At 40.9% G+C, this 13,864-nt stretch overlaps 1 protein-coding gene across 10 annotated transcripts in view; it reads right to left on the bottom strand.

Moving 5' to 3' along the window:
- AIG1 (androgen induced 1) overlaps window positions 1-13,864 on the bottom strand; it is a 254,569-nt gene that overhangs the window by 127,346 nt on the left and 113,359 nt on the right. The window contains exon 4 of one of the 10 annotated variants that reach the window (XM_030316495.1): window positions 74-186. The exons of the other annotated variants lie outside the window; for them this stretch is intronic. Within the exon in view, the coding sequence (XP_030172355.1) occupies window positions 178-186 (9 nt within the window). The 3' untranslated portion in view covers window positions 74-177. Of the gene's footprint in view, window positions 1-73; window positions 187-13,864 lie in introns of those variants that run through there. 10 annotated transcript variants of the gene reach the window in all.

Here is a 13,864-nt window from a genome sequence, read left to right as displayed (position 1 = left end):
AATATCAGTGACTTAGTCCATTTGGGCTCTTTTAATACAAATATCAAAACTATCACGCACTGGGAGGCTTAAACAACAAACACTTATTTCTTACGGTTCTGGAGTCCAAGGTCAAGGTGCCAGCAGATTGATGTGTCTGTTGAGGACCCAGTTTCTGGTTTATAGGCAGCTTTCTTCTCACTGGGCCTAACATTGGTAGAAAGAGAGTGAGAGAGCTCTCTTGGATCTCTTTTTTAAGGGCACTAAACCCATTCATGGGGGCTCCACTCTCATAACCTTATCACCTCCCAAAGGTTGCACCTCTTGTCACCATTGCCTTTTGGGTTAAGATTTCAACATATGGATTTGGGGGGGACACGTTCAGTCCATTGCAGTGATTGATTGATTCACGCATACAACAAGACTTACTGAGGACCGACACTGTTCCAGGCACAGGGTGAGGCAAAGGCAAAGTGCAATGACCCCGAGTCCCTGCCCTCAAGGAGTCTGAGTCAACAGGGGAGAGAAGCAAGCACATGGACAATGGTGTTTCAGGGAGAGAAGTTTCCTGGGGAAGCAGATATCGGCACACTATGGAAAGCACACCGGAAGGTCTTGAGACTTGCGCTGAACATGGAAGAACTAGCTAGAAGTATTTTGCAGGGTGAAGGACTGGGAGCAAGGGCATTCCAATATGAGGAAGGAGTGTGTGCAAAGACATGAGCAGAAGAGAGGGTGGTACATGTAGCCTGGCTGAGCACAGGGTGTGCTGGGGGGCACAGGAGATTATCTGGAGAGGTGGGCACAGATCACCCCCAGAACGGAAGGGACCTCTGCATAAAAGGCACTGAGTTTCCTCTGGACAGTGATGAGTAGGCACTGAAGGATACCACTTAGGAGAGGGACACGATCAATCTGTGTTTCATAAAGATCATTCTGGTCATAGTGAGGACAGACTGGGGTGGGGCAGGAAGTAGGAAGACAGCAGGAGCCTTCCATTTACTCCTTGTCACATATTTTGCAATTATGTTTAAGTTAAAGTATGATCTTGTATTGTTGTTAGAGAATATCCATTCAGCCAATGGCTACTTAGTAAGGGTATATAATGGATAAAATTAACCTATACAGTAAAACCTTGGATTGTGAGTTACTTCTTCTGGGAGTGTTCTGCAAGAGGACCAAACATTTCTAATAAATTTTAACTTGATAAATGAGCAATGTCTTCCAATATGAGTATTACATGACACTGAATGTCACATGATCACAACTGAGCCAATGGTTTCTGTCTCTCTGTCTCTCTGTCTCTCTCTCTCTCGCTCCGGGATTGTGGGTGATCATCAATGCAATGTCACATTCCTGCAAAATCCTCAAAAGGAGGCAAAAACAAGTGTCATTGGATAGGTTCCTTGTTAAATTTGCACGAAAAGGATTCCATTAAGCCAATAGATAGCAGTGATTCCATTAGTGATAGTGAAAGTCGTCCTACACAATAACCCCCCTCTCTCTTGTCTCCCTCACACCAGCCACGAAGGTTTTCAAAGGTAGGTGCAGGTGAATTTGTTTTTCTTTATATTTTGTATTTTATTATTTTGTGTCATATTACAGTATCTTAATCATTTTTATATGAATATTTTTGAGTTGTGGAATGAATCATCTGAGTTTCCATTATTACTTATGGGGAAATTCACTTTGATATGCAAGTGCTTTGGATTATGAGCGTGTTTCAGGAACGAATTATGCTCGCAAAACAAGGCTTTCCTGTATTTCTTTTCTTTTCTTTTTCTTTTTTTTTTTTTTATGAGTTCAAGCCCCATGTTGGGCATAGAGTTTACTTTACTTTTTATTTTTTTAATTTATTTTTTTAAATTTTTATTATTTTTTTCAATATATGAACTTTATTGTCAAATTGGTTTCCATACAACACCCAGTGCTCATCCCAAAAGGTGCCCTCCTCAATACCCATCACCCACCCTCCCCTCCCTCCCACCCCCCCCCATCAACCCTCAGTTTGTTCTCAGTCTTTAAGAGTCTCTTATGCTTTGGCTCTCTCCCACTCTAACCTCTTTTTTTCTTCCCCTCCCCCATGGCTTTCCTGTATTTCATTTAATCTTTGCAGTCATTCTGTGGAGCCCCATCTTACACAGGAGGTAAGTGAGGCTGAGAAAGGTGAGGCGGCTTGCCTAAAATCTCACAGCTGACTAAACGGTAGAGTAGGGTTTGCGTTAAGGTTTTCTGATCCCAAGTCCAGTGCTCTTTAAAACTGCATGTTGAGAGCAAAAAGCATTCCAGACTCAACCTGTCACCCCTACATCCAGTCCAGGCAGCACTATTTGCATATCTTGGCAGTAACATATCTTAGTGGCTTTAAATGTAGGAAAACACGGAGGCATTTCCCTTCAGTCACTTTATGAAGCAAGATATCAAGGGAATTTTATTAGGCTTTGGCAAATACTCTTAATAGGAAAAATCAACCATATATTTTATTATTCTTTTGTTCAGTGCTGTGGCAATTATTCAAACACTAACGAAAGATCTATGTTTCTCTATAATTCCAACTTTCTATTTGATTATAGTCCATGTTTCATCATTTATGAGAGGAGTAATAAGAATAGACTTATTCAAAATAGACTTGTTTAAAGTCTCAAATCGACTAAATTAAGTAATATTTTTATTTTTTTAATTGCTCACACAGATTTTTGTCTTCTCAGAAAGAACTTTCCAGATACTTGCTCTCTTCTCATGACCTCCATGTTTGAGCGGGAGGCTGCCCCTTATTTATTATGCCATCCTATACTCTGTCAAAACATTTGAAAGCCTGCATTGTGATAGTTTCCTCATCTTTTTTTTCTCCACTAGATAATAAGATCCTTGAAGTCAGCAACAGAGTATGTATTTGTATCTCTACAAATGCACACTAACCGGGCATTCGATAGCCCACAATAATTGTTTCTGGATTAATTAATAAAATACAGCAACAATATAACTAAACACACATAATTACATTTAAAATGGTACTGTAAGAATATTTAGCACATTAAAAAATCTACCTTTTCTATAATTTTACTGCAAAAAAATCAAAAAGCTCTAGGAACAACTTCAGGGATGTAGAATTCAGTGGGGCTATTTAAGGCTTCATTTTGACATTTGTTAAGACTTAGGATCACGATGCTTTTTAAGAAGTTGATCCAGAGATGGCTGCTTCGTGGTTCCATTTTTTCCCCTCCATCACATCTCCCACGCAAAGCACAGGCTTTACAGATTAAGTCTGCCTTTCTTGGTTTAAAAGCAGAAAGTCTTTCTGTTTTGTTGAGTTGCTGTCTTACGAGAACAGATGCTGGCCATGCAAGCCTTTAAAATTCACTTTAATTTCTATTGTTTGACTGTTCTTCATGCTGGTACCTCACCTTTGGGACCTTCTAAGTTTTGGTCTGAATGGGAACTAACCTCAAGGGACCTCTCGTTTCAGGCACAGCCACTCAAAGCTCTCCTACACTCATACATCTTACCTTCTTTCCTCAGGAGTGCAACACCATATGGTACCACATTTACATTTCATGACTCAGTCTTAAGGCTTGGATAGGTGTAACTATAAAGTAATGAGACATTTTCCCCAGAAGATCAAACGTCATAATCTGGTAGGTCCTTTGCTCAGGATTGCCATCTTTCAGAATTGTTTATTTTCATGCCCTCAGCCAATCTATAGTGCTAGATGGTTCTTTCCACCCTGACCTTTCTTTTCTTCCTATGCAGCAGAGTGAGGTACAAAACTCAAATCGAACCCTGTGCAGAGCAGTGGGGAGCTAAGGGCTGATTTTCTTCCTTCCTGTACATGTTCCTTCCCATCCTAAGGTAGCCAGCCTCAGATGGGTGTGTGTGTGTGTTGTGTGTTTTGTGTGTGTGTGTGTGTGTTGTATGTGTGTGTCTGAATTAAGAAATGTAACTGCTGAGCTTCAAAGACTTCATGTTGCCAAGAAGAAAAGGTGGAGACATGAATGGGTTGGAAGCATTAGGCAAGGTAATTGGACTTCAGACATAGGTGGAATTTGAATTATTGGTGGCTTACCACTGCTTCTCAACCCAGGCTGATTTTGCTCTCCAAGGGACATCCAGCAATTCCTGGAGGCATTTTTGGTTGTCACACTTTGGGGTGGGGAAGGGTTATTACTAGTGGGAGGAGGCCAGCAATGTTGCTAAACATTCTACAATGCACTCCCCTCCCCCACAACAAAGAATTATCTGGCCCAATATTCAATACTGCTGAGGATGAGAAATGCCGGACTGAGATAAAGGATAATCAGACCAGGTGTCATACTATAAGAAAGAAAAAAAAAAACTGCAGAAATTAACTTACTGTTGCAATTTTAAAAACTCATTCAGATGACATCTCATCAACCTCCCCTCACCTAATGTTTGCATATGAGGCATTTATATGGATACACATTTTCACATATAAGTATTCTTTTGCTCTTAGGAGACCTGCAACGTGACTGGCCTCTGGTTCCCAGAACTGAATTAGTCCCACCCTGGTATTTATTCACTTTCTCAGAATCCTATGCTGTGTGTCTCCTTCATGGCACCAGTCACCATAGACATTTGTGCCATTCTCATTTCCAGTATGGCTCTCCTACAAGAGTGTGAGCCTCATGATGCCAGGAACTGGGTCCAATCTATCCCAGGACCCAACCCAGCATCTGGTGTATGCAGGGCGTGGGGGGCAGCTAAGAGAGTGGACACTTTGTGGTGTCCACAAACTGCCTGGGCTTAACTTCGCACTCTACCACTAAGTCACGGTGCAACCTCAGGCAGTCACCATAACTTTTGCAAAGGCTCAGTTTCCTCATCTATAAAAATGGTGTATATGGCACCTGCCTCATAGGTAGAATTAAACAAGTTATTATGTGCAGAGTGCTTAAGGAACATTTGATGATGAGTGAAGCGTCAAAAAGCAAAGATAGGGTTAAACATCTGCCTGCAAACCAGCAATGCAGAAAATGAGCAAAGAGAAACACATAAAACACCTGGCTTTTACTTTGTGGGAGTTTCTAAATGTAATCTTCCCCTTCTTTGTGATGTAACAAATGTGGAAAGCTGCCTGTTAATATTTACAGGCACAGTGAAAGCCTTAGCAGGATACACATTTTTTCCATATTGATTTTGCTTCACAATTGATGCTCTACCCAGTTTCTCTGCTAAGTCCAGTTTCTCACTATATTTTTTGCTATAGGTTAATTTCATTTTTTTATTGTCTTCCGATAAAAACTGATTTAAAGCACTATGGTAAGTCAATCTAAAAAAGGCATTTAACAGTTTTCTGTGGTTGAACACCCACTATTCTTCCTGTATCAAAGTTAACTTCTTTCTGCAGTCTTACATTCTTCTGCTTCCTAGGCTCTTTCAAAGACACAGAGGGTTTAAATCTTAATTGTTCTGTAACTGATACATTCTGAAACTTTACTGTACTCTTTAGATCTACTCTCCCTGTGGGTCTCTGATCCTTTACTGCCCTCCATCTCCCCTTGGTGATTTTCTATGTATATATCTTGCAGAAGCTCCAGAGAGAAGATTGATTTCTAATCATTTACTTACGCACACAATTATTCACTTGGCATTCAAGAAGTAATTATTGAGCACCAGTGTATTCCAAACTCTGCTCCCAACTTCCAGGATGAGCAGTGAACACACAGGCAGGGTACCCCACCCCCCCACACACACCGGCCCAGAGCAGGTATTCTTGAGTTCAAAGGGAGACCATAAGAAAATGAAGCAAATGAACAAGGTAATTTCTGACACCATGTGAAGGAAATCACACCATTGTTTTTTTTTTAACCTCCCTTCCTCCCTCCTTCCCTTCCTTCCTTCCTTCCTTCCTTCCTTCCTTCTTTTTCTTTTTAATTTATATCCAAGTTAGTCAGCATATAGGGCAATAATGATTTCAGGAGTAGAATCCAGTGATTCATCCCCTGCGTATAACACCCAGCGCTCATCCCAACAAGTGTCCTCCTGGATGCCCCTCTCCCATTTAGCTCATCCCCCCACCCAACACCCCTCCAGCAACCCTCAGTTTGTTCTCTGTATTTAAGAGTCTCTTATGTTTTGTCCCCCTCCTTGTTTTAATATTTTTGCTTCCCTTCCTTTATGTTAATCTGTTTTGTATCTTAAAGTCCACATATGAATGAAGTTATGTGATATTTGTCTTTCTCTGACTAATTTTGCTTAGTATAATACACTCTAGTTCTAACCATGTTGTTGCAAATGGCAAGATTTCATTCTTTAATTGCCGAGTAATACTGCATTGTGTAGATATAGATATAGATATAGATATAGATATAGATATAGATATCTTCTTTATCCATTCATCCATTGATGGACATTTGGGCTCTTTCCATACTTTGGCTATTGTTGATAGTGCTGCTATAAACATTGGGGTGCATGTGCCCCTTCGAAACAGCACACCTATATCCTTTGGATAAATAACTAGCAGTGCAATTGCTGGGTCACAGGGTAGTTCTATTTTTAATTTTTTTGAGGAACCTTCATACTGTTTTCCAGAGTGGCTGCACCAGTTGGCATTCCCACCAGCAAGGCAAAAGAGATCCTCTTTCTCTGCATCCTTGTCAACATCTGTTGTTGCCCGAGTTGTTAACGTTAGCGATTTCGACAGGTGTAAGGTGGTGTCTCATTATGGGTTTGATTTGTATTTCCCCGATGATGAGGGATGTTGAGAATTTTTTCACATGTTCATTGGAGCCATCTGGATGTCTTCTTTGGAAAAGTGTCTATTCATGTCTTTTGCCCATTTCGTCACTGGATTATTTGTCTTGGGTGTTGAGTTTGGTAAGTTCTTTATAGATTTTGGATATTATCCCTTTATCAGATATGTCATTTGCAAATATCTTCTCCCATTCCATCGGTTGCCTTTTAGTTTTGCTGATTGTTTCCTTTGCTGTGCAGGAGCTTTTTATTTTGATGAGGTCCCAGTAGTTCATTTTTGTTTTTGTTTCCCTTGCCTCTAGAGACATGTTGAGTAAGAAGTTGCTGTGGCCAAGATCAAAGAGATTTTTGCCTGCTTTCTCTGAGGATTTTGATGGCTTCCTGTCTTAAGTTTAGCTCTTTCACCCATTTTGAGTTTATTTTTGTGTATGGTCTAGGAAAGTGGTCCAGGTTCATTTTTCAGCATGTGGCTGTCCAGTTTTCCCAACCCCATCTGCTGAAGAAACTGCCTTTATTCCATTGGATATTCTTTGCTGATTTGTCAAAGATTAGTTGGCCATATGTTTGTGGGTCCTTGCTATAACAAACTACCACAAACATGGTAGCTTAAAACAACACAAATTCCTTGAACAGTTTCTGGAGATCAGGTGTCTGCCATGGGTCTCACTGGGCTAAAATCATGATGTTGTCAGGTCTACAGTCCTTCCTAATACTCTAAAGAAGAATATATTTTCTTGCCTTTTCCAGAATCTACAGAAGCTGTATTCCCTGGCTCATGGCCCTTTCCTCCATCTTCACAGCCAGCAGTGACCTGTTGAGTCTTTCTTTTCTTTTCTTTTTTTTTTTTCAAGTTTCTTTATTTATTTTGATATAGAAAGTGTGAGCAGGGGAGGGGCAGAGAAAGAGGGAGAGAGACAGATCCCAAGCAGGCTCTGCACTGTCAGCACACAGCCTGACACGGGGCTCAAACCTACAAATGGTGAGATCATGTCCTGAGCCAAAATCAAGAGTTGGACACTTAACAGACCGAGCCACCCAGGCGCACTCCCTATGGAGCGTTCCTTATATCTCATCGCTCTGACATTGACTCTTCTGCCTCCCTCTTCCACATTTAAAGGACCTTGTGATCACACTGGGTCTAAATGGATACACCTGGATAATCTCCTTACCTGAAGATCAGCGGATTCTCAATGTGCAGTCCAGCTACATTCTTAACTCCGCCCCTCCGCTGTGTAACATAACATATTCATCAGTTTCAGGGATTAGGGTATAGACTTCTCTGGAAGCCATCTGCCTGTCTACCACAATGATCTAAGAGGTACTATAATTTTAGCATCCTGTTCGCTACCTACATAGATGTTTAATAAATTCAATATTTAGGAAACACTTCAGAATTATAACATTTACTTCTTATTAAATCATTACAGCAAGAGCTGTGTTTTCTTTACTGAAGAATCAGTGAGGGGTGGAGTGGTTTCAGCCAACCTTCCAGGTAAACACAAAGTTATCTCAATGCAGGGAGAGGCTCAGGGCCCATGCCACATGAGGCCCTGGAGGAGAAGCTCCCTGCATTTCACTGGCTTCTCCTTTGGGACTGGCTTTGGCTGGATCACTAGCGCAGGACCACGGGGGTGACCGTCCCTCCTCCTTAGCAATGCCTCTGCCCGTGGCTTCCTGAGGGCTCCACCACCTTGATTTCTGTTGGCTGCAGCAGTTTTCTTGAATTATAAAATGGAGGGGTTTTTTGTTGTTGTTGTTTTATATGTTTGTTTTAAGACCCTAAAATAAAGAAACTGAATTTCAGAATAGCTGGAGGAAATATCTGAAATGGTTGAGAAGGTTTTTTGATTGGTGAATGAGAGATCAGAGTTTTATGGGGCTTTCATGCAGTATGAATATGGAGAGTTTAATTTTTAATTTCTGCAGTGTTGCTCGGGTTTATGATGCCACTATTTTGCTGGATGCAACCGAAGCACACTGTTCTTCCTCCTCACTAAATTACAGCCTTCTGTTCCTCAAAACGTCTCCTAAGAATTAAGCCTTGACAGTCTAACAAGACCTTGCATCACTGGCCCTTCCGACCCCCCGATTATATAACACAGTTGGCTGCTTATGTGTCACTTTGCTTCTTCTGTCTGTATCCATTTTTTTACTCTGGATTCATGGCTGTGTTCTCCATGCAACTGAGAGCTCTCAGCATGAAGGGGGGAAGTGGCCCACAGCTCTTATTTCGCTTGTACTTCTGCACAATGGCTACAAAGTTCTGTGGCCGAAAGTTCCCGAATTTGATTGTCTTCATGAAGGGTGTTGCTTGAAAAGGCTGCAGAAAAATATTAATTTTATTTCCTAGCTAGCTTTTACCCGCACAACCCAACACAGGCCAGGCCCACCAGAAAGATTTGGGAATTCGATTTGCAGAGAAGATTGCTAATGCCAAGCCACATTTGAGCACTTGAGAAGGTCAGCCCTACTCACATGAAGGTAAAAAGCTGGGCAGTGTCTTCCTCAGCATGCTTTCTCCAGATGTCATTCTCATCTCACACTACACCGACTTAGATCTAATTAGAAATTACCATTCGCACAGGCATTTTGATTTCTTTATAGAACGGCCACTGAAATCTCTGACCTAGATGGTTAAAGCAAATCTGAAATATCTTAAATTAAAGACATGCCTCTACCAACTGCAGTTCCAAGAGGGAAGAATCTTCTGGGTAAAATAAAAACGTTACATTTATGCTTAGCAAAAGGAGCTGTGAAAAACTGGAAATTTATTTTCTGTTTCCTCTCTATTTTTTCATGAAACCCATCCTAAGGACTGAATAACAGCACGATCTCATTGATTGTATGCTCTGCTCCCTTTGGGATTTGAGAGGAGGGAAGATCCTACCTTCTATGGCTCAGAAGGTGAACTGTGTGAGTTTTTATTCTGCTGGAGAAGTCCAAAAAACTGGTCACGCCTCAGCTTTACCGACAGCTCCTTGGCCAATTACCCTGTGTTTATAACACAGATTGGAAGTGCTTGTGTGTGCGTGTGTGCGTGCGTGTGTGTGTGTGTGTGTGTGTGTTGTAATGGTTACAGGAAATCTAAATTGAAACTTTGCTACATGTAGCTATAATGTTCACTTAGATAATTGCTTTTTTGTAAACATAGTTTCTTACAAAGTCTCAGCTTGCTGCTATGGAAGCAATGACATTAACAGAAATAACACTGGTGCCACAAATCTTCAGGGATTTTTTTTTTTTTAATGGAAAGGAAAATTCTAAAACTAAAAATATACTTTTTATTTGCAACTATGGGAATACAAACACCAGAAAAACACAAGAGGACTGCATAATTGGGACATGGGAGGTATGCTATCTGGCAGTTTTAGGGCAAGGGCAGTCATGGGATGGAATCTAAGTCTTAGGTCATTACAACTTGGTCAAAAAAGAAAAAAAAATCTGCATTCGCAAAAGAGATGATGTCTGGGAGGGAGTGACAGCTTCCCCAACTTGTTCCACCACACGCCCCTTCGTATTACCCTTATGGGGTACAGGGTGCTCACCCTCACACCTCCTGAGTTTATGGTGCTTATGACCTCATGCGCCTTGTCCCTTTAGCATACAGTTTTTAAAGTTTATTTATTTATTTTCTGAGAGAGAGTGTGCGTGTGTGTGTGCATGAGTGGGGGGAGCACAGAGAGAGAGAGAGAGAGAGAGAAAGGGAGAGAGAGAATCCAAAGCAGGCCCCATGCTGCCAGGGTAGAGCCCGACATGGGGCTCGATCTCATGAACTGGGAGATCATGACCCGAGCTGAAATCAAGAGTCTGACGCTCAACTGACTGAGCCACCCAGGTGCCCCAGCACAGAACTTTTTAACGCAGATAACCACCTACTACAGAGATACTATCCCTTAATTCGTTAATTATTCATCTTAATTGATATTTATTTTGCAGAATCCATGAAAAAATGTCCAAATCTAAAAGTATTGAAATCTAAAAGAAATACCCTCTTCTTTATTTCAACTGTGAACATCAACACCAGTTGGATTTGAAGGCATCTTACTAAGATCAGGTCCAGCTCCTTTAAATTGGCCTCTATTAGCAAAGACAATGGAATGGTTTTCTGCATGCTTGAATGTAGTGATCTTACGACTATAACTATAAATTACTTACATCAAAATGTTGATTCCTAAAACTGGATTATAGAAAAATTTTCTTCCCATTAAGGAGCACTGTGTTTTTATTTATTTTTTGTCTTTACATCTTTTGCTTTCTTCTGGATCTTAAAAGTTTTAGGGGGTTATAAAGAGAAATGTCACTTTCTATATTTTAAATCCACTGTAAGGCTAAGAGAAGTTTACACTTAAAAAGCAAAAACTTGCCTGGGTTGCTCTTATCAAATAGATATTTGCCAACAACAATTCCCCTGGAAACTGGGGAAGAGGAGAACAGGATTCATGCCCTCTGATAGCAGGCTGAAGTCCCGTCTTCATTTACAAAGTTGGATATATTCTATCAAGATTGTTTTTATTCCATTAAATTTTACCTCAGCTAATTGATTTAGCAAAATAGGATTCCAGATTTTTGTAAGAGGGAAAATATGACAGTTAAAGATTGAAAACTACCTTGAGAAAGGGAAAAAAATAGTTGTTACTTAAAATAGGTCCAGAATGACCCTGTGCCAGACTTACATCAGCGCCGTGCTGAAGAAAGTTCTATTTACAATGGATGGTGAAGAATTCAATTTTAATTTTTGCAGCTTGAGCCATGTCACATATGTGTCTATGTCAGCTTTCCCTGAAGTCTGGATCTGACAATCTGACTGAATCAACACTGGACTGTTAAGAAACAAAAATAAAAGGCAACGTTGTGGCACAACACAGTCAGATATCTGGGTCATTGAAAAGATTCAATAGATGAATAGATATAGACAATGACTAATGATTTACAGGAATGAAATTATAGAACAATTACAGTGTATTTCCATTGGCAAGCTTATCAAAAGTTGATTCTTCAAGTACTTTCGCTATCCATAAATTCTCATGGTTGATGGGTTTTTTTTTTTTTTTCTCTTTTTTTGCCCTGGAATCTGTAGTTTATTAAAAACTTTAGTTTGGGGAATTTTTTTGCTGCTGGCAGAAGAATGCACGCATGCCCTGGGGTGTTATAACAGCACATTAATGCAACATTACATTAATCAATGGCACCACAGACATATACTATTTTAAAAAGAAGACAACTACAAAATCCACATGTGTGTTGTCTGGGCAAGTGAGATTCTGACTTGGCAAAACGTCACATTCCAAGTTCAGCCATCCTGAAATAAATCCAATTTGTACACTTTACATCAGCAACAGAAAACACTGATTGAGCAAAGGTAAGGTATTTATGCATCCATCATTTATCACCGGAATAGATAATGCAAAAAGAATGAGACATAGTGCCAAAGAGAAACATTCCTTTAAAGTTAATTAGTAAGCTTCTAAAGATACTTATCAAAAGGGTAATCCAGGGAGACCTGCGTCGATCAAGCCAATCCAACAGCTCTGTGCATACAACAGGAGCCAAGCCACAACCACTACAGCTTTGAATACCTGCCAGAATGTCACCCTTATGTGGCTCTGTGTTTTTATCCACAAGAGGCTTGAAGGAGATTATCTGGATCATTTGTAGCAAGCGGATTTCACATTTTGCCACGCAGGCTCGGGTTCATGGCTGGTCTGCTCAATCCTTTAAGTGTGGACCAGGAATGAAGTCACACTGAGCTCATTTTCCAGGGAGACCAATCTACCTGCCCCATGGCTCTGGAGACTAGGACACTGGTTCACGGGGCACATGAAAAGCACTGAAACTCTGAACCAAAGATCTTGCAGTGACTTCGGACTAAAGTCTGTGTGAGGCATGCCTCGCGTGAAGACAGTGAAGATACACTGTCGGAATGAGGAAGCAACTCAGAGGTAAAATATATGGACAGTGGGTGGGCAGCCTAATTTCCATTATGTGAGGTTCTCCTTCCACTAGACAGCCTTGGATTACTTGAACTCTCTAAAAATAATGCCTTCCGCTTTCTCTTGTTTTCACCTTAAAGTCTATCTCCTCTCTCTGGAACCCTTTTTCTTTGTTCTTATCTCCAGGGCAGACATGTTTCTTCACCATTCTAAGGAATCCTTCACCCTTGCTCTCAACTTGGACTCCCCACATTGTTCAGAATCTTGTTCCATCCACTGTTTCTATGGGAGATTAAAGATGGCTATAAATTCTTTGTTGTTCCTCTTACTGAGAGATGGAATCAAGGTCCCTTCCCCTTGAATCTGACCTTGCCTTATGGACTTGATTGACTGATAGGATGCAGAGGGAAGTGACCCTCTGGGTTTTTGAAGCTAGGCCTTAAGAAGTCTTGCAATTTTGCCCAGACTTCCTGGAACACTTCTTTGGGAGCTATGAGTGGCCATATAAGAAGCTGGACTACCTGAAGAGATTGGCGAGGCCAAAAACAGGTGCTCTGGTCAACTGCTCCAGCTCAATACTACTGTCCAGCCATCCTTATCGAGGCACAAGACATGTTGGCTACAGACCACTGAGCAGTAGAGCACTTCACTTCACAGAGTAAAGACCACTCTGTTGATACCATGTGGAAAAGTCACCCAGCTAAGCACTGCCTCAATTCCAGATCTACAAAATCCTGATACGGTACAGTTGTTGTTCTTGAATGTCACCAAGTGTTGGGGCAGGATGTCATGCAGCAATCGATGCTGGAACAGAACTCCCTCTTTTTTAATTTTTCCTTAAAAAAAAAAAAATCAATTCTTCATCTTCTACCTACAAAATCTGCTCAGTTCTTCCCAGTGTTAAAATCTTCCCTCAATCCCACCATGTAATACAATAAAGCTCTGCTTTCCTCAATGGTAACCATCTTCAAAAGACTAGTCTCTACCACTGCTTCCGTGTCCTCATTTCCCACTCTTTAAACACACAGCAATCTGGTGTTCACAATCTCCATTCTAAAATGGCAGGATTTCAATGTTGGAAGGGACCTGAAAGGCCGCCTCATCCAGCCATATGTTCACTCCTAAATTCCCCTCCATAAGGTTCCTTCTTGGTAGTAGGCGTCTTGACGATGCTCTAACAACTCAAGGAATGTAGCACTTGGTGCCACCCAAGGATGCTCATTCTATCTTTGGATATCTGAGAT

This window comes from Lynx canadensis, chromosome B2 (genome assembly GCF_007474595.2).
Source record: "Lynx canadensis isolate LIC74 chromosome B2, mLynCan4.pri.v2, whole genome shotgun sequence".
Classification (NCBI taxonomy): Eukaryota; Metazoa; Chordata; class Mammalia; order Carnivora; family Felidae; genus Lynx; species Lynx canadensis.
Note: the sequence above shows the minus strand (reverse complement) of the source record. Positions and strands in the feature narration are given on the sequence as shown.